At 38.2% G+C, this 21,285-nt stretch overlaps 1 protein-coding gene across 5 annotated transcripts in view; it reads left to right on the top strand.

The window, feature by feature from the left end:
- The window catches only part of LOC117782902 (potassium channel subfamily T member 2), a 108,595-nt gene extending 88,281 nt beyond the window's left edge, over positions 1-20,314 (top strand). For 2 of the 5 annotated variants that reach the window (XM_034620001.1, XM_034619999.1), the window contains exons 14-27: positions 2,991-3,314; positions 3,379-3,529; positions 4,444-5,007; positions 6,368-6,473; positions 6,540-6,755; positions 6,816-6,979; positions 12,743-12,854; positions 12,929-13,114; positions 13,194-13,400; positions 16,457-16,627; positions 16,925-17,130; positions 17,886-18,228; positions 19,375-19,563; positions 19,806-20,314. In XM_034620001.1, coding sequence (XP_034475892.1) covers positions 2,991-3,314; positions 3,379-3,529; positions 4,444-5,007; positions 6,368-6,473; positions 6,540-6,755; positions 6,816-6,979; positions 12,743-12,854; positions 12,929-13,114; positions 13,194-13,400; positions 16,457-16,627; positions 16,925-17,130; positions 17,886-18,228; positions 19,375-19,563; positions 19,806-20,087 — 3,221 coding nt within the window. In that variant the 3' untranslated portion in view covers positions 20,088-20,314. Of the gene's footprint in view, positions 1-730; positions 1,070-2,990; positions 3,315-3,378; positions 3,530-4,443; positions 5,008-6,367; positions 6,474-6,539; positions 6,756-6,815; positions 6,980-12,742; positions 12,855-12,928; positions 13,115-13,193; positions 13,401-16,456; positions 16,628-16,924; positions 17,131-17,885; positions 18,229-19,374; positions 19,564-19,805 lie in introns of all 5 variants that reach the window. The other 3 variants (XM_034619998.1, XM_034620000.1, XM_034620002.1) reach the window with 3 other exon arrangements.
- The last annotated feature ends 971 nt before the right edge of the window (positions 20,315-21,285 follow it).

Raw genomic sequence — 21,285 nt, 5'->3', positions numbered from 1 at the left:
TCAAATAAATTAACTGAAAACACAGCTTTTGTTATGTTTGTACAATTTTCTGGCTCCACTCTCTCTTTCTCTCTCGCTCTGTGTTTCTCTGAACTTATCTAACTTTTTTTATAATTATTAACAATTATTTACTTAAATTGCCTGTTGAGTTTTACTCAACATTTATTTATATTTTCTGTTGTTATTAGTTACAAAAACAGATACTTACTCCATTCCTGATATATTATAGCCAGATGCAGATATATAAGATATTAAAGCCATTTCCTGACAATAAAATTTATGAATAGACAATATTATATATTTTTAAATATAAATTATTTTTGATTAATAAAAACTAATGTGTAATTTTAAAGTATGATATAATACTTATTTTTATTATATTATATTATATATTAATAATTGGACGTGGCTTAAGTTTTTAATTTTTTAATAATTTACTAGAACATTTGTTTAATGAAAATAATTAAATAATGAAAACCGATAAAAAAATATCCAAGCAATAGTCTCAAAAATATTTAGAATTAGCTAGAGCAAAGTCAGAAAACTCAGTTAAAACCAATTTTGCTGGCCAAGTGTTGCAACATTTGACTGACGAATGCATAGAAAAAATAATAAAAACGTTACACAACCCTACACATTCACACAGATATACCCCACACACACACCCACTTGCACATGCAGTATATATTTATAAATATATATAATGTCATATCGTATAATGTATGTGTAGCCAATACAACAACAGCAACAACATCAACAACAACACAAGCAACAACACCAGTAACATCAACAACAACAATTAGCACGACTCTCACATCATCAACATTATTATCAGCATCAACAACAACAGCAACAACAGCAACAACCGCAATTGCACCAGTGCCGTCTGTTTGTGTTCGTGTGCCCCACAGTCCCAGTTATGACTCTGGCGCCGGCACGCCCCAAACCGAGAGGCAACACTTGCAACCGTATCCGTATCCGCAACTGCAACCGTATCCGTATCCGCAAATGCAACAACTGCAACTACAACAACAAACATGTGACAGTGACTATACAACACTATTTGTGCGTGAGTGTGACTCCAAGAATCCCCCCCTCAAACGTCAAGCAACTACAAATAAAAATCCCCCTCAAAGGAATGAAATCAAAAGATGTTTTTAACAAAAATGAAGCAAAACAAAAATATAATCACCCTTTTTTAAAATACTCAAGAAACACTCATGTCTTTAAAACATTACACACACACACACACACACATACTGACACACATGCTCTATCTCTATTTATATTCCGCTCTCTTTCTTGCTCTAGCTCCAATTCTGCCTCTCTCTCTCTCTCTTTCTCTCTGTGTTTAGTTTTGCGCCTGTAAATGCCTCTAGCCCAAAAAAAATCTACCCTGAATCCATTTCCGCTGTTCGCAAGCCATTAGCGTAAAGTCACACACACACACACACACACACACCTTGTCAGTACACACACATTGTCAACACACACACATCCGCCCGAGCAAATTTCTTTGGTTACTTCCGCGATGCTATTTTTGTCTTTGCTTCATTTTGCTTTTGCACTTGTTGTTACATTTCTATCGCATGTTCTCATATTGCACCCACGTTCTCTACTTTCTATTTTCGCCATTGTTGTTTTCTTTCCGTTTTGTTGTTGTTGTCTGTGCACCTTTATTGACGGTAGTTATTGCTCTCTTGACGTGTTGTTTTCCCCCTATCCGCTGTCCGCTGTCCCCTGTCAATTGTAAATTATACGCACCGTGCACGCAACAATTTGTTGCCTCACTTAACCACATTGAGTATACGCAGTGTTGTACTTGCCACCAGCAACTAAGTAGTAACTGTTGCGTGCCACAACCAACAAACAAAAAAAGGAAAGTATTGCTGAAAATGTGTATTTAGTTGCTGTCGCTATTTGTATAAGTATAATTCAAGCGAAACAAGCAACGACAAATGAGCCAAAGTCATTAGAAAAGTCAACTTTTGTTTTCGCTTTCGCTTCTGTTTGATGGATGAACAAGCGTAATTAAGTTCAGTTCCAGAACTTCGAGCAGTAACCAACGTTAACTGAAAACTTATATTTTGGCGAAAAGTTGCAACACCAAAACTCAAATGAGACTTGCTTATAAATTGCAACTCGATATTGGATCTAAAATAAAGCGAAAGCTCATTTAAAGCTTAACTAGTAATCTTTTAATGGCAAGCTTTAACAATTAAGATCACTTGCAGCTTAAAGCTTGACTACCTGAGTCTTAATTACATAATATTTAATGATGAACTTCTCAAATTAATTTGGTTGGCTCACTTTTTCAAAATTATAAATTGTAGTCAAGTATAAAAGCTTTAAAGCTCATATTTAAAACTACCTCTTTGACAATTAAAGGTGGTTAATTAACAGTTTACAATATTTGCATTTTTTTAAAATAGTTTACTCACTTAGAAATCACCTCAGGGTTTACCTACAGATTAATCTTGCATTTAATACAAACAGTTTTGAAAGCACATAAAAGCTTTAAGCTAAATGCTTTAACTTTAAGTGTCTACACTGATAAAATACTATAATTTCTCATTTTGTCAACTTGAAATACTTAACATGCTTCTCTTAAATTTAAAAGCTAATTTAAGCTAGTGTCATTGGGCCATAATCAAAAGATAACTTCAGTTAACCACTGGCAAGTTTTGCAACTGCACATTTTAGTCACAATTCGCAAGGACTTTTAATGAGTTCGACAGGTTTTTTTCTTGCACGTCGTTTTTCTCGCTCTCGCTCTTTCCTTTTCTTTTGCTTACTCTCTTACGCCGTCTGCTTTGGCTTCTTTCAGTCTAGTTGTTGTTGTCTTTTGGCTGATATTTTAGAGAATTTTGGAAACTTTGTTCAAGTAGCGTAAATTTTGTTCTTTATTGAAGTCAAATCGAGCTGAAAATGCTAAAAAGAGACAAATTTATAAATTTATTATATTTATTTTGCTTTAACGAAACTCGTAGCCAACGACAACCCAACGGCTGTGATAATAGCGGACTCGAGGCAGAATCTTAAGGACACGACGGTCAGCACAACGCAAATGGCAACAACAACGACAGCACTAACAACAACAACGTTGCCACTGACCATGGGTGGTGCAAGTGGATCTTCGGGTGTGGTACAAGCTGGTAGCAGTAGCAGTGCTGGTGGTTTGGGCATGGGTCTCAATATGGGCACCTCGCTGAGCATAACACCTGCCACATTGACCACCACGGGGAATCATCTGGACGTGCCCTATGCCAACAATCCCAATCTGCTCAGTCCCGATGTGCTCAATCAGCGTCGAGGTAAGTTTTAACTCTTCCTACCTTTATATTGGGCCAACTCGGATTAACTTTCTTTCCGAAACAGGCAGTCGACGTCCCTCAATTTTGCCCGTGCCCGATATGTTCACCTCCTCGTCCTTTAGCATTGCTGGCAACGATGATGGCGAAGAGGGAGACGAGAGTGACGATGAAATCGATGATGAAATGCCTTGGCGTTCGCCCTCCGAGAAGATTGCGTAAGTCCCCCATAATACCCCACCCTATCTCTTTACATTCCAAATTTGTGATGAGTGTGTTTTGTGTAACGCGACAAAAGTAACACGAAATTTTAATTTCCTTATTAACTAATTGTTAATCGAGGCACTTTTTCCTACTCCTCCCAATGTATAGCTACTCTATTCGTAACTAAGTGTATCCTTAACTGTATTGTGTACACCCAGCAACCCAATTGTGCAATGCATACTCAATTCACATAGCTAACAACTAGATCTAACCTCTAACTGTATTCCAAACTGTAGCTAACTATATCTACTACTACATGTACATAGCTCAACTAAGCAAGGCTGCAATATCTTTAGTGTAGTTTACCATATTAGACATGGTTCGGAATGAGAGTAGAAACTGGCAGAAGTGTGTTAAAAGTTCTTTAATAACAACGATTATTTCATTTTAATTTTTAACTTAATAGTTTAGGCAATCCTTAGAAACCTTTAACTTCTTGAGCATATTATAAATATCAATTATACATATTATTTTAATTTTAAGTAAATAAACAAATTAATGAAATCAAAAATTTAATTATTTGAGACAAAATACCGAACCGTTAGAGAGAAGTTTGATTTAAAAATAGTTTGCAGCCTTGCATTTAAGTGATATTTTCAGCATGATAATCAGATAGATATATCTTGGCTCAATTGTAACTTATAGTTAAGAATATATTGTTTAAAAATTAAAGATATCATAATGAATATAATACATTTCTCAAGCAATGCTGAAAATATCACTTAAAAACTCACCCTGAATATTTATAAATGTCGTATTGGCTGTACCTGAAATGAACCCTTTTCCTTACCTTTATTATGACGGAAGAGAGCATTTAACTGAACCGTTGCTTAGACCCCTCAACTAACTCTTCAAGAACTCCTCGCAGTTGCTTGGGCGGGCATTTTCCCCAATCGCGAACATATTCGCTCATCATGAGCTCCTCGGAGGACTCGTATCCGCGTGGTGGATCCGTTGGCTCCTGTGGCCACTGCAATGCCACTGGGCCACCACCACCTGCACCATCTGCACCACCAGCACCACCAGCACCGCCGCTGTGTGAATGGCCTGCACCGCTGCGCAGGCGCGCCATGAAGAAGAGCTACAGCTGCGACAGCGAGTGCACAATGCCCACCAGTCAACGGCTGGGAATGGGAGTGGGTATGGGGATGGGGATGGGTTCAGGTATGGGTGGTGGCACTTTGGCGGTGCTGGCGGCGCGACGGCGTCAGCTGCAGCGCAGTTGCTGCAGTTGCTCCCACGATAGCAGCGGCAGCAGCACCACCACCACCACCACAACAACCGCAGCAGCTGCAGCGGTGGCTGCGGTGCCACAAATGAGCACCACCGCTGACTCTGTCCACGGCCAACCGCCGGCATTTACATTCACGTCAAGCAGCTCCGGTGAGACGCGACGTCTGACGCGTCCGGTGTGGGCCGCCGACTATTCCGGGTAAGTTGCCGTCGTGGGGCGCCTCAAGTAAACCAAGTAAACCAGCTGGGCTGACATTTTGGAATGTTCCATTGTTGAAGAGTTCTTATCCGTTATCCGTTATCCGTTGCCTTTGCTCTTGTCGCTCTTGTTGTTATTGCTGTTGTTGTTGTTGTTGCTGTTGTTGTTGTTGTTGCTTATGCAATATTTTGTTTGCCTGGCAACAGTCGCTAGTTGCCTGCCACGGGGCATTTTTTAATGACTTGCAACATAGCGTTTACCTTGAACATGCCCCGTAACTACTTGAGAATTGCTGATGATGCTCTTCTCAGTGCCCTCCACGTTCTAGTTATCCACATACCCTGTAATACCACAATAATGGGCTTTTCAGGGTATGTGGATATATTACATGGACTGCCAGCTTTACATTAAATTAAATTATTTAAAAAAACTCAATGCTGAAGTAGAAACTTAATTCTCTCTTTCCACTACCAAGTTTAGGCAACTTTTACTTTGTTTTAATTTTTAAAAACTATTAAGATTTAAAGAAGAAATAAAAAAATACAGACAAAAAATCTTGTTAATGGATAAAGTATATAAGTTGATTAATAGATAGTTTACAATTAAAGTCTGTCTGTTTATTTCTGTAATTTATTTATTTATATACTGTATCTGCGATAGTAAGAACAAATCGCCGATCTTAAAAAATAAAACGAACTAACATAATGCAATATTAATAGGTCATACTTAAAAATCTTTACAGCTGCAAACGTTTTTGCAGAGTATTTAATAGTCGATCAACAACGACTATATTTTGATAATCTTCATTGTTGCTGTTGCTATTGTTGTTGCTGCTTTAAGTGCTACTGCCTCAACATCAGCTTCCATTTATTTTTGGCTTTGTTTGCTTTGCCTGAGTTGCATTTTTGCATTCATACAAAAAGTTGTCGCTTTGCAGTTGTAATCTAGGTTGTCATCATCATCTTTGTTGTTGCCGTTGCTCATTTAGGTTGTTCTTGCCACAAGAAAAGTCAAATACACAAAAGTTACTTCTCAGCGCCCTTAGCTGAAAGGTGGAGGAGAAGTCTCAGATCTCAGCGACACACATTAATTGCATGCACATCATACAGAGATAACATTGTAAAATAAGACAAACACAACATTTGTGCTCGCATAGTTGTTTTGTTGCAAGTTCAAGTTCCCTAGAAAGCATTTTCCTTGCCTCCAACAGTCGCCTGTTGACTGCCAAAGCTCATTCCCTGCACCATTTTCATTTTGGTTTTTGGCTAACACGAAAAGCGCTTTACCTTTTCTTCGTTTTGACCAACATATGAGTTGGGACAGTTTTCACACCTCCATTTGCTCCAATTGTACATTTCAGCATTGTCAAAGGATTTCCACCAGTGTCGCCCTTCATCGGTGTCAGTCCGACACTCTGTTACCTGCTCAAAGAGAAGAAACCACTTTGCTGCCTGCAGTTGGCCCAGGTAAGTGCCATGGTAATCCAATCACTTAACCAACTCTGATTTCGCCGACTCGCCATTTTGTTTCAGGTCTGCGAGCATTGCAGCTATCGCAATGCCAAGGAATATCAATGGCAGAACAAGACCATCATTCTGGCCGCTGACTATGCATCGAATGGCATCTATAACTTCATTATTCCACTACGTGCTCACTTCCGTTCCAAGACTTCATTAAACCCCATCATTTTGCTGCTGGAACGTCGTCCGGATGTCGCTTTTCTCGATGCACTCTCCTACTTCCCGCTGGTAAAATCATTTTGAAGTTTCTGTGGAACTTTTCTTTATTGCGGCTTCCCTATTTTGCAGGTTTATTGGATGCTCGGCTCCATTGACTGCCTTGATGATCTGCTGCGTGCGGGAATTACTCTGGCTGAGAGTGTGGTCGTGGTCAACAAGGAACTTTCCAACTCCGCCGAGGAGGACTCCCTCTCCGACTGCAACACAATTGTTGCTGTGCAGAATATGTTCAAGTAAGCGACAGTTTCCAAAGAGATTTTTAGAGAGAGGTGTATTTTTACCTTAAATAATAATTTAGTAATAATGAATAAACTGTCATTCCACAAGGAAATCGGTTATGATTTGGCATAGTTATCAGAGAACTGCGACGGGTAAGAGATGTTCGATCAGACTCGAACATTGACTCGTACTCGTTGTGATTTTTTCACTTTGTTCAAGCGATCGGAGCGGATCGTTCGAACTGAGCGTTCGAATCAAACGCTCAGTTCGAATCAAATCGTCCGCAATCATGCTGATCGTTTGTGAGCGTTCGTTTCGATCCGATCACGTTCGAGTAGCAACGATCGTCATGGATCGTGATCGTTTGTGAGCGTTCGTTTCGATCCAATCACGTTCGAGTAGCAATGATCGAGTCACGAGTCATGATCGAACTTGCTGGTTGATTTGATTTGATTCATACCCGTTTTGTTCAAACGATCGGATCAATCATCGAGTCATACTCGAGTTGACTCGTTCAGAGCAGAGAACTGCAACGGGTATGAGATGTTCGATCAGACTCGAACATTGACTCGTACTCGTTGTGATTTTTCACTTTGTTCAAGCGATCAGGCGGATCGTTCGAACTGAGCGTTTGATTCGAACGGTCAGTTCGAATCAAATCGTCCGCAATCATGCTGATCGTTTGTGAGCGTTCGTTTCGATCCGTCACGTTCGAGTAGCAACGATCGTCATGGATCGTGATCGTTTGTGAGCGTTCGTTTCGATCCAATCACGTTCGAGTAGCAATGATCGAGTCACGAGTCATGATCGAACTTGCTGGTTGATTTGATTTGATTCATACCCGTTTTGTTCAAACGATCGGATCAATCATCGAGTCATACTCGAGTTGACTCGTTCAGAACAGAGAACTGCGACGGGTAAGAGATGTTCGATCAGACTCGAACATTGACTCGTACTCGTTGTGATTTTTTCACTTTGTTCAAGCGATCGGAGCGGATCGTTCGAACTGAGCGTTTGATTCGAACGGTCAGTTCGAATCAAATCGTCCGCAATCATGCTGATCGTTTGTGAGCGTTCGTTTCGATCCGATCACGTTCGAGTAGCAACGATCGTCATGGATCGTGATCGTTTGTGAGCGTTCGTTTCGATCCAATCACGTTCGAGTAGCAATGATCGAAATGATTTTTGAGCGTTTGTGAGCGTTCGTTTCGATCAAGTCACGAGTCATGATCGAACTTGCTGGTTGGTTTGATTTGATTCATACCCGTTTTGTTCAAACGATCGTATCAATCATCGAGTCATACTCGAGTTGACTCGTTCAGAACAGAGAACTGCAATGGGTATGAGATGTTCGATCAGACTCGAACATTGACTCGTACTCGTTGTGATTTTTTCACTTTGTTCAAGCGATCGGAGCGGATCGTTCGAACTGAACGTTTGATTCGAACGGTCAGTTCGAATCAAATCGTCCGCAATCATGCTGATCGTTTGTGAGCGTTCGTTTCGATCCGATCACGTTCGAGTAGCAACGATCGTCATGGATCGTGATCGTTTGTGAGCGTTCGTTTCGATCCAATCAAGTTCGAGTAGCAATGATCGAAATGATTTTTGAGCGTTTGTGAGCGTTCGTTTCGATCAAGTCACGAGTCATGATCGAACTTGCTGGTTGGTTTGATTTGATTCATACCCGTTTTGTTCAAACGATCGTATCAATCATCGAGTCATACTCGAGTTGACTCGTTCAGAACAGAGAACTGCAACGGGTAAGAGATGTTCGATCAGACTCGAACATTGACTCGTACTCGTTGTGATTTTTTCACTTTGTTCAAGCGATCGGAGCGGATCGTTCGAACTGAGCGTTTGATTCGAACGGTCAGTTCGAATCAAATCGTCCGCAATCATGCTGATCGTTTGTGAGCGTTCGTTTCGATCCGATCACGTTCGAGTAGCAATGATCGAGTCACGAGTCATGATCGAACTTGCTGGTTGATTTGATTTGATTCATACCCGTTTTGTTCAAACGATCGGATCAATCATCGAGTCATACTCGAGTTGACTCGTTCAGAACAGAGAACTGCGACGGGTAAGAGATGTTCGATCAGACTCGAACATTGACTCGTACTCGTTGTGATTTTTTCACTTTGTTCAAGCGATCGGAGCGGATCGTTCGAACTGAGCGTTTGATTCGAACGGTCAGTTCGAATCAAATCGTCCGCAATCATGCTGATCGTTTGTGAGCGTTCGTTTCGATCCGATCACGTTCGAGTAGCAACGATCGTCATGGATCGTGATCGTTTGTGAGCGTTCGTTTCGATCCAATCACGTTCGAGTAGCAATGATCGAGTCACGAGTCGATCGAACTTGCTGGTTGATTTGATTTGATTCATACCCGTTTTGTTCAAACGATCGGATCAATCATCGAGTCATACTCGAGTTGACTCGTTCAGAACAGAGAACTGCAACGGTATGAGATGTTCGATCAGACTCGAACATTGACTCGTACTCGTTGTGATTTTTTCACTTTGTTCAAGCGATCGGAGCGGATCGTTCGAACTGAGCGTTTGATTCGAACGGTCAGTTCGAATCAAATCGTCCGCAATCATGCTGATCGTTTGTGAGCGTTCGTTTCGATCCGATCACGTTCGAGTAGCAACGATCGTCATGGATCGTGATCGTTTGTGAGCGTTCGTTTCGATCCAATCACGTTCGAGTAGCAATGATCGAGTCACGAGTCATGATCGAACTTGCTGGTTGATTTGATTTGATTCATACCCGTTTTGTTCAAACGATCGGATCAATCATCGAGTCATACTCGAGTTGACTCGTTCAGAGCAGAGAACTGCAACGGGTATGAGATGTTCGATCAGACTCGAACATTGACTCGTACTCGTTGTGATTTTTTCACTTTGTTCAAGCGATCGGAGCGGATCGTTCGAACTGAGCGTTTGATTCGAACGGTCAGTTCGAATCAAATCGTCCGCAATCATGCTGATCGTTTGTGAGCGTTCGTTTCGATCCGATCACGTTCGAGTAGCAACGATCGTCATCGTGATCGTTTGTGAGCGTTCGTTTCGATCCAATCACGTTCGAGTAGCAATGATCGAGTCACGAGTCATGATCGAACTTGCTGGTTGATTTGATTTGATTCATACCCGTTTTGTTCAAACGATCGGATCAATCGGGCTGCGTATACATACGTACATATATATGCGTATACATACATACATGCAATTACACATGCCCATAATAAAATAATACTATTTTAATTTTTTTAAAGACTAGAAAAACTATCAAACTTTAAATTATTTAAAATAAATTATACTTTTATAATATTAATTAATTTCATATTTTCATTTTACTTTTAATTTAAAATTTAAATATTTAACAGACATTTTTCATCATTTTATTTTATATTTTATAAAGTATTCTAATTTGACATTAAATAAATAAAAAAATATTTAAAACTAAATAAATAATAAATAATAAATAAATAAATTATAAATAATAGTTTTAATAAAATGTGTGCACATAATTGCGTTCATATAAATATGCATTTACATAAATATAATATAATTACATAAATATAAATGTATGTACATATATGCGCACATTTACTTAGAAGAAGAAGCAGGAAAAAAAATACAAAATCAACAGTGTCGTTTTCGATCGTACTCGAACAATCACAATCAAATCAAATCAGTCAGCAAGTTCGATCATGACTCGTGACTCGATCGAAACGAACGCTCACAAGCGCTCAAAAATCATTTCGATCATTGCTACTCGAACGTGAATGGATCGAAACGAACGCTCACAAACGATCACGATCCATGACGATCGCTGCTACGCGAACGTTATCGGATCGAAACGAGCGCTCACAAACAATCACAATCAAATCAGATCGTATGACTCGAACGCTACTCGACCCGAATTGTTCGAAAGCAAAAAAATCATACCCGCGACTTGATCGTAAACAAAGAGACCCGTGACTCGATCGAGCCCGTTGCGACCGAGTCTCTGAGTTGATTTGATCGAACTTGTCGCTCTCGTGCTCAATCATACTCGAACATACCCGTTGCAGTTCTCAGATAGTTATGCCAATTTGAAGTTTTTGAAAAAGTGTCAAGGGGAAAATAAGAAAAAATTGAGAGTGAGGAATAAAAATTTTCATATTCCAATTTTGATGCAGAATTAAATTAGAGGCCAAATAATGATTAAATTGATAATCCGCAAGGAAATCGGTTGAGATTTGACAAAGTTATGAAAGCTTGAAGTTGGTGAAAAAGTGTCAAGGGAAGAGTATGGAGAGATGGACAGTGATCGAACTATGGGAAAAATAGACAGTGAAGGAAGAAAAATTGAATTTTTAAATATTGATGCAAAATGAAAATAGGGACCAAATAATGATAAAATTGACAATCCGCAAGGAAATCGGTTGAGATTTGACAAAGTTATGAAAGTTTGAAGTTGGTGAAAAAGTGACAAGGGAAGAGTATGGAGAGATGGACAGTGATCGAACTATGGGAAAAATAGACAGTGAAGGAAGAAAAATTGAATTTTCCAATATTGATGCAAAATGAAAATAGGGACCAAATAATGATAAAATTGACAATCCGCAAGGAAATCGGTTGAGATTTGACAAAGTTATGAAAGTTTTAAGTTGGTGAAAAAGTGACAAGGGAAGAGTATGGAGAGATGGACAGTGATCGAACTATGGGAAAAATAGACAGTGAAGGAAGAAAAATTGAATTTTCCAATATTGATGCAAAATGAAAATAGGGACCAAATAATGATAAAATTGACAATCCGCAAGGAAATCGGTTGAGATTTGACAAAGTTATGAAAGTTTGAAGTTGGTGAAAAAGTGACAAGGGAAGAGTATGGAGAGATGGACAGTGATCGAACTATGGGAAAAATAGACAGTGAAGGAAGAAAAATTGAATTTTTAAATATTGATGCAAAATGAAAATAGGGACCAAATAATGATAAAATTGACAATCCGCAAGGAAATCGGTTGAGATTTGACAAAGTTATGAAAGTTTGAAGTTGGTGAAAAAGTGACAAGGGAAGAGTATGGAGAGATGGACAGTGATCGAACTATGGGAAAAATAGACAGTGAAGGAAGAAAAATTGAATTTTCCAATATTGATGCAAAATGAAAATAGGGACCAAATAATGATAAAATTGATATTCCGCAAGGAAATCGGTTGAGATTTGACAAAGTTATGAAAGTTTGAAGTTGGTGAAAAAGGGTCAAGGGAAGAGTATGGAGAGATGGACAGTGATCGAACTATGGGAAAAATAGACAGTGAAGGAAGAAAAATTGAATTTTCCAATATTGATGCAAAATGAAAATAGGGACCAAATAATGATAAAATTGATATTCCGCAAGGAAATCGGTTGAGATTTGACAAAGTTATGAAAGTTTGAAGTTGGTGAAAAAGGGTCAAGGGAAGAGTATGGAGAGATGGACAGTGATCGAACTATGGGAAAAATAGACAGTGAAGGAAGAAAAATTGAATTTTCCAATATTGATGCAAAATGAAAATAGGGACCAAATAATGATAAAATTGATATTCCGCAAGGAAATCGGTTGAGATTTGACAAAGTTATGCAAGTTTGAAGTTAGTGAAAAAGTGTCAAGGGAAGAGTGTGGAGAGATGGACAGTGATCGAACTTTCCGAATCATTCAAATAAATAATAAAGGCCCAACTATTATTTTTTGCTTAAAATGATTCATTTATGAACGATAAGATAATAAATGACAGATTCCTCGACAGATTCTTTCCGAGCATCAAGAGTATTACGGAGCTGTCGCAGAGCTCGAACATGCGCTTCATGCAATTCCGGGCGCATGACAAGTACGCACTGCACCTTAGCAAAATGGAGAAGGTCGGTAACGAGGGGGCCCAGCGTGGTGTTCGCTGCAGTTGTCATTGGTTAATTTGTCGCTCACTTAATTGCAGCGCGAGAAGGAGCGCGGTTCGCACATCTCGTACATGTTTCGTCTGCCATTTGCCGCCGGTGCGGTCTTCAGTGCCTCGATGCTGGACACGCTGCTGTACCAGGCGTTTGTCAAGGATTATGTGATTACCTTTGTGCGATTGCTGCTAGGCATTGATCAGGCGCCAGGCAGCGGTTTTCTCACCTCGGTAAGCAGATGCCTTAGACGCCTCTCTAGTTTGCTTAATGGACTTGCTTAACGTTGTTGCCTTGCATGTCCTTTAATAGATGCGAATCACCAAGGATGACATGTGGATACGCACTTATGGACGCTTGTATCAGAAACTCTGTTCGACAACCTGCGAAATTCCAATTGGCATTTATCGCACACAGGACACTTCGAATGCGGACACGTCACATGTGAGTAACTCGCCGGTCGAAAGATGGGGACCCTTCTCCGCCTTCAGCAGGCATTGTGTGCGCTTGCGTCCATCGGTGAGTCCAAAACAAATGCAACAACAACATCAGCTAAAAGATACAGTTTATAAAGAATCAGTTTACTTTCAACTTTGGGCCCCACAAAAAAAAAAAATGAATAAAAATATGTAAAGAAAAAGAATTTTCAATTTAGCCAATTTAAATTTGGCAGCACAAAACTAACACACACACACTTACACCAATTCTACACTCCACCCAAACCCACACACAGCCTGTCTCTTTCTCTCTGTCTGTCTCTCTCTCTCTCTCTATCTCTCTCTTTACCTCTCTTGCTCACATAATTTCGATTGATTTATAATCGAAATTAGTTTGATTCGCCTTACAAATTAGGTACACTGTTCTGAAATTATTTTATGTTAGCATTTTATTTTGTACTTATTATTTATTAATAAAGCAGCAGGCATAATAATTATTTATCATTTTATATCATTTCGGTTTTCTTAGATCATTTATTGTCCATTGTTTAAATCACACGCTTACGCTTCGATACTAACTGCATTTGAGACGAACCTTAAAATTACTTCATTTGCATATTAAATACTTATATAAAATACTTATACTTATATTATAAGTACTCTTATACTACTATACTACTACTCAGCTAATATATATATACAAACTCTTTTCAACTTATACTCAAAACGTACTCGTAATGTCAATCAAAAACTACAAATCTTATGAAATTCCAATTTTCAATTAAACATTAACGTAAACTTGAATAGCTTTTGAAAGATTTCTAGAGTTTTTATTCATATGCTTAGACAAAGATCCCCCCCAAACCCCCTTTCTATAACATGTATATGAATCAATCATTAAAATAAAGCATAGCGTGCTGATTTAGTATCAATTTTGTACATATATCAACAACAAAAAAAAAAAAAGAAAAAGTGAAGTAGTGATTTATCTTTTACATAAACATACTTTATTCCGCCCTCTCTCTGCCTTCCCTCCAATTATTGCATTATCAAAGTGGCCCACAAATTAACACAAAACTCTCCCCCAAACCCCTCCTCCTTTACCCACTAACAATTGATTTTGTGTGAGCAATAAAAACAAGGAAAAGATTGAAATGAATAAAAAATTACGCATACGACCCGTTAACATTCGTACAAATGTCTTAAGCGAAAACTAAACTAATTAAATTGCGTTTGTATTGGACTTGACCTGCAATTGAAACAAAATAAGAAAAAAATACGCACACGCACGCAGTGAGTGATGATACAATATATTTAAATAGATTAGTCGAATTATCGAATTATCACAATGACAATAACAACAACAAACAATTTAAAAAAATCAAATAATTAGATCAAATCAAAATGAAACGAAAACATCTCATACAAATTCTTCTCACATTGCCTGCCTCATTAGACCTAGTTTATTGCAATTGGCCAAATTCTTTTGTTGAATGCATTATGCTTGACGGGTTCATGTGTGCTAAAATACCTAGTCCTTTGCATGTGTTGTAGTTTTCCAGTTAGTTAGGGTTCTGCATGACTTTTCACTTCTTCTTTTTCCTCCCCCTTTAGCTTTAACTTGCTGTTGTTCTACTTTTCAGCATTTTTGTTTTTTTTCTGTTTGTTTAGTTATGTTTCGCATGCTGACGTTTAATTAGTTGATTGCATTTGCTTGTTGTGAGTTCTGCAGCACCGGACAATAGCTGTTTACAAACACACACAGAAAACACACACTAGCGCACTCAAAGAGCATTATCAATAGGCGCTTTAATACAAACCACTTCCCCGCCAAGCTCCTCTACCTCATTCTCTCTTTCTCTGCTCTCCTGCTGACCTGCTCTGTTTTTCTCTCGTGTGTGTTTTGTTAACGTGTTTCGTGCAACATGGCATATTCCACATGCCACAGTTGCAAGTAAAAATTATTTCGATATTATCTACTTTTTTCTTTATATTTTACCTTTGGTTTTAAATATTCTAGCTATGTTTTCCTAAAGAGTATACATATTTCTCGTTAATAGCTAGCTCTCTTTCTGTATTAACCATCTGGAAAAGGGACTATTGATTTTACTTATAGATAGAAATAGATAATACCATGCAAATGTCCTTAACAGTCAGATGGATTCATTCCCAAACCTAACATTTAAATCTAGAGATATATAGATACTTCTAATTTATTATGTCGACGATCATTGTCTCTATTTGACTGTCTAGATTTTAATAATATATATCATCCAAACGTTTTATGAATCTTATTTTCGACTGCAAGAAATATCAAATCAGTATTCGAGCAAATTCGTTTACTTAAAAGGAAAATAATTGTAAACTCTGTACTTAAATTATCTGCACTTTTCGTTCATTTTGCAAAGCTCACAAACTTTTTGCTACTTTAAGCACTTGAGTGCAAATCCTAATTACAAATGACAAGCTAGAAAAATCAATAATAATTAGTTGGGTTAAATTAAAATGAAAGCAACAGACTCACTTAGTGTTTTTTATGTTTTTTTTTCAACAAATCCTAAGTAGACAATAATTAAATTCCTTAAATTTGACAAAAACAATCTTTACATGCGCTTTGCAGGCACCTTTATTTTAATATACTTTATTTAATTTTATTTTTACTTTTTATGCATTGCTTTTTAATCAATTAAAGTGCTTTTTTTGTTTAATTTCATTGAATTTTGTTTGAAATACAAATACAATACTCGTACTCCAATTTCGTTTGACATGTTTTATGGCTTTTAGTTGTAATTGTTTTAACCTTACTCGCAACTGGCATGTTTGCAGTAAACACACATTAAATGTTACATTGTTTGGCCGCACACAAAAAAAAAAAAAGAAAAAAAATATAAAAAGAAACAAAAACATTGTTCACATTAAATGAACATTAAAGCAGCGCCCGAATTATTCTTTATTTTTTGTAAATTAAAAAGCAAAAAACGAAGAATCCATCATCCATAGATAACGTTTTAAGAATCTGCCATTTCAATAAAAAATCAATTAAATATGTTAATCATTTTGTGTTTAACCGAAATTCACCCAAATTTGCATACAACAACAACCACAACAATCGCGAAAATGTGTGTTTGTTATGCACAGTACGATGAGGAAACTGGCACCCCCGATTCGACAAAGGACAGCACGGAAATGCTGCGAGGTGTTACATATCGACCGCCCTCATCAGGTGGCGCCACAGGTACAGGCAGTTACCGTCCCCGCCAGAAGTCGGTCAACTGTCTGGGTGGCTGCTCGGACCGTAAGGGATCATCCGTAAGTATCTCTCATACCCCATCTCATCCATAGCTACTGCTCCACATACACACAGATCCGTGAGGTAGGTTTGTTTGGTTTGGCAATTGTTCTTAAACGCTTTTACAGCATGCTCTTGGATATGGATGCCCATCAAAAACCACGATATCGTCTCATTAGTTGCGCACACACCCCTTCACACACGCACACACACATACACTACAAAAAGAAACTTTTCAAGTGTGATTAACATAATTTAGTTAAAGTTTGTTGAACGAACAGTGGCCTTATAACGCTTATTATCATCATCTCTTGCAGTATTCGATTAATTTGGCGGATGAGGCGCGTGATAACCATGCCCAACAAATCGAAAGAGCTGAAATCGCCAATCTGGTGAGGAGTCGCATGGAATCGCTAAATCTACCCACCATTGACTATGACGATGTCAGCGAGAAGCGGAATCATTTGTCCTATGTGATAATCAATCCGAGCTGTGATCTTAAGCTGGAGGAGGGTGATCTCATGTGAGTGGCACTGGATAATGATTATAATGCTAATGCTAATGCTAATGCTAATGCTAATGCTAATGCTAATGCTAATGCTAATGCTAATGCTAATGCTAATGCTAATGCTAATGCTAACGCTAATGCTAATGCCAATGCTAATGCTAATGCTAATGCTAATGCCAATGCTAAATGCTAATGCTAATGCAATGCTAATGCTAATGCTAATGCTAATGCTAATGCTGATGCTAATGCTAATGCTAATGCCAATGCTAATGCTAATGCTAGTGCTAATGCTAATGCAATGCTAATGCTAATGCTAATGCTAATGCTATGCTATGCTAATGCTAATGCAATGCTAATGCTAATGCTAATGCTAACTGTGCTAATGCTGAATGCTTGCCAATGCTAATGCTAATGCTGTGCTGATGCTAGCTGTGCTAATGCTGTGCTGAATGCTGATGCCAATGCTATGCTATGCTGATGCCATGCCAATGCTAATGCCATGCTGCTAATGCCAATGCTAATGCTAATGCTAATGCTAATGCTAATGCTAATGCTAATGCTAATGCTAATGCTAATGCTAATGCTAATGCTAATGCTAATGCTAATGCTAATGCTAATGCTAATGCTAATGCTAATGCTAATGCTAATGCTAATGCTAATGCTAATGCTAATGCTAATGCTAATGCTAATGCTAATGCTAATGCTAATGCTAATGCTAATGCTAATGCTAATGCTAATAATATTGTATCTGTTTTCTGTTCAATTCACAGCTATTTGGTACGCCCGTCACCGTTTTCGGCCCAAAAGACGTTTGAGCGTCACAATTCGAGGCGCAAGTCGAACATCTCTTTCTGTTCAAACATCAACTTGGGCGCCACCTGTGGTCCACAAATGCCAAACATGCCCAACACCGCCGTCGGAGCTGGTTCGCGTCGCGGCTCCGGCATCGCCGGTTTGAACCCCATGCAAATGCAGAGCGTTCAGACATTGGCTGGGTATGGATCATCGCAGCGCTGTTCGCCCCCGATGCAGCAAATTAAATCGAATTCTCTTTCTCTACCCGACAGTCCGACGGTGGTTGGCTCACAGCGCGGCAGGAGTAACTCATTGCGGGTTGGCTATTATTCTCTATCCCTCTGTCCCTATCACCCACTCTGTCTCTCTGTTTTTCAATATACTTGTACTTACTATCACACATGTTCTGTTTCCCCTTTCCACCTTCCCTTTTTCCGCTTTCTGTTCACGTTGCTCGACACTTTAAATATTCATTTGTACTCACAAAACTGTACCCAAAAAATGTATTTGGCAATCGTCAGAGCTGTCATCATTATATAAATTTAGCATGCCAAGTCTGGCGACTATAGCGCTCACTAGATGCACAACTATCAACAGCAATACCAGATACATATTTTAATTTCTAAAACCTTTGCAGAAACTAAGTTTATTTTTAAACAAATCTATCGATTACATTTTAACAAAGAATAGAAGTTATAATATACATTTGTCCGATAAGAGTAAATGTAACTGAAAAGAAAAACCAATCTAAAGATTATACTATTTATCAAGTGGTATTGTATTCGATTTCATTTTGATTAAGTATTCTTAATTTCTGTAAGTCTTTAAAGCTCCAATGCTATTTTAAATGATTGCAACTGGAACTTAACAAAATGTATTAATTGCCAGACTGGTTGAATGACACATACAAATCTGCATACACATTCACATAGAGAAAAAAATTTGGTTGCATTTTGTTTGAAAAATCTCGCAAATCATTTCACAAAATAAAATCGCGCATCAAAGCCGCAGTACTCAACAGCCGCAAGACCAACAGCAACAGCAACAACAACAACAACTACTACTACAACAACCTAGCGATTCAACAGCAACAAAAACCATCAACAACAACAACAAGCTCAGCAACCATTCATAACCATAAAAAACACGCTCGCAACGGATAAAATCACATCACGTTTCCGTTTCCGTTTATCGTGTTGGTTGCACAAAAAAAAAGAAAAAAAAACAAAAAAAGAAAAGAAAAATAATATCAAACGTGCCGCACGAACTTGATTTCAATGTGTGTTGCCTTTGTTTGCAAGGTTTTAAGCCAAAAAAAAAAAAAAAAAACTTGTAGCGAATTTGTCAATTTGTATGTGTAATTTTTGTGTGTTTCTTGAGTTTTGGGTCATTTCTTTTGCTCCCACAAATTGTTGGCTAACGTTCGCCAATTTCGATTGGAACTCTTTTTCTTTATGCTTGCAGATTGATAATGATATACTATTGCGTCGCTCATCCTCACTGCGCCAAGGATTACCCAGTGTGGGAGTAAGCCATGGAAGGCGCAAGTCCTCCCTCGAGGAGATCGGCATCAGTCACTTCACAACGCTCATGCAGGCAACGAATCACAGCAATCCTATTAAGATCTCACTCAATGGCAGCATAGGCATGGAGGTAGGCTATAAATCCATATATATAAAGGCTAAAAAATTCTACTTTAGGCACTTAAATTTATTTTTTAAATATTACAAACTTTTTTAAGAATCTAATTGAATGAATGATATTTTTAGTATTTTTCCGCTACTTCAGAATCGATTTTAGATAGTTAAATATAAAACAGTATTGACTTTTTCTAATTAATTTTTTTCGAATCGAAACTTTATTCTTATCCTTTCATCAACTACATTCGCTTGCAGAATCAAATTTCACTGCAGGTCACGCCGCCGGAGGAACCGACGCCCATGTTGGGCGTACCTTGTGTGCTTGGAGGCGGTGGTGTGGGCGGCATTAATCCCTCAGCATTGGGTGGCAGCTCGGGCGGTGGCATGCTGGGCGCCAGTTCCTCGCTGGCCATAAACACCGCAGATTTAGGACCTGGACCGAGCACCTCTTCTGGTGCAACGTTGCAAGCACAGGATTCGTTGCCACAATCGTCTCAGGTGTCGTCACCGCAGCATTTGCAGGGCACGATTGTATGATACAACCTGATGTGGGGTCGCCGACTCCGCTCTTCGATGTCGAAAAACAAGTGGATATAGAATACGGCCAGCACACACAGACGTAGAGATAAGTTCTAAAAGCAACTTGTACTGTACTAGACAAAGCTGCTAGCCCAATCCAATGCTAATTAGATTGTATACATAGTTAGAGATGGTTGCGTGACACGAAGTAGGAATTAAGAAATCGTGAGCATAATATAATAGGAGTACTATTAGACTTAAGATCAACTTAAAACTTTCTTTAAAATTCATCTATACTTTTTGTTTAGTTTCCTTCTTATATTTATTTTCTTCTGTCGTTTATGCTTTACTCAGTTTTTGTTACTACTAAAGATCCTTTTCTTCTGTATATCTTCCATCTAGTACTTTCCATTATTTAAATTCATTAATTTTCTGCTTATTAAAAAGTATTTTTTTTTTTCATTTCTGCATTTCCATTTAACTTAACATTCCATAATTTCAACTTTTATTTTTTATAGCTTTTCGTTTCATGCAACCATTTCTAACTTTTGAAAACTATTTACCCAACCCACCCAATAGCAGCCTGTCAGTGTCTGTGGTGTGTGTCTCAGCTAATGTGTCTCAGCTAATGTGTTAATTCTAGTGTTGCCTTAAGAGGCGTATCCCCCCTCCCCGCCACCCTTAAATTCCTGGTCTCTCCCTATAAATTTGCCTAAGTAACTAAGTCAAGCGTAGCCTTTATAATATCTATAGGGTGTGTCAAGGAAATATAATTATAATACTGATGATGATGATGTTGTGCTTATCGTTTTGCTTTTAAACTATGCCTATTATATGAGTAGCAATAAATTATATTCGAAATTCGTTCAGTATGCTTTATTCAAATGAGGCAAATGTGTTTTTGGGAACAACAAAGTAGTTAAACTATTGGCATGAATGAGGTATTAACCAATTAGCTAGTTGTATATATACATATATATTAATATGTGTATTAGTTCATAATGCATTCAATAGTTCTAAGCAAAAATCGATTCATTTCTAGCATATCCCTAATGAAAATTAGCTGCCCAAAAATAAAGAAGCTCAAAACAAAGTAGAGGGCATTAAAATTAAAAAAAAAAAACATAAGTAAAAGAAATTTAGACAGCTCTTAGCGAAATAGCAGGAAATAACATACAAATTATGTATATAACTTAGTGATAAGAAAATATAAAAG

This window comes from Drosophila innubila (assembly GCF_004354385.1).
Source record: "Drosophila innubila isolate TH190305 chromosome 2R unlocalized genomic scaffold, UK_Dinn_1.0 1_C_2R, whole genome shotgun sequence".
Lineage (NCBI taxonomy): Eukaryota > Metazoa > Arthropoda > Insecta > Diptera > Drosophilidae > Drosophila > Drosophila innubila.
Note: the sequence above shows the minus strand (reverse complement) of the source record. Positions and strands in the feature narration are given on the sequence as shown.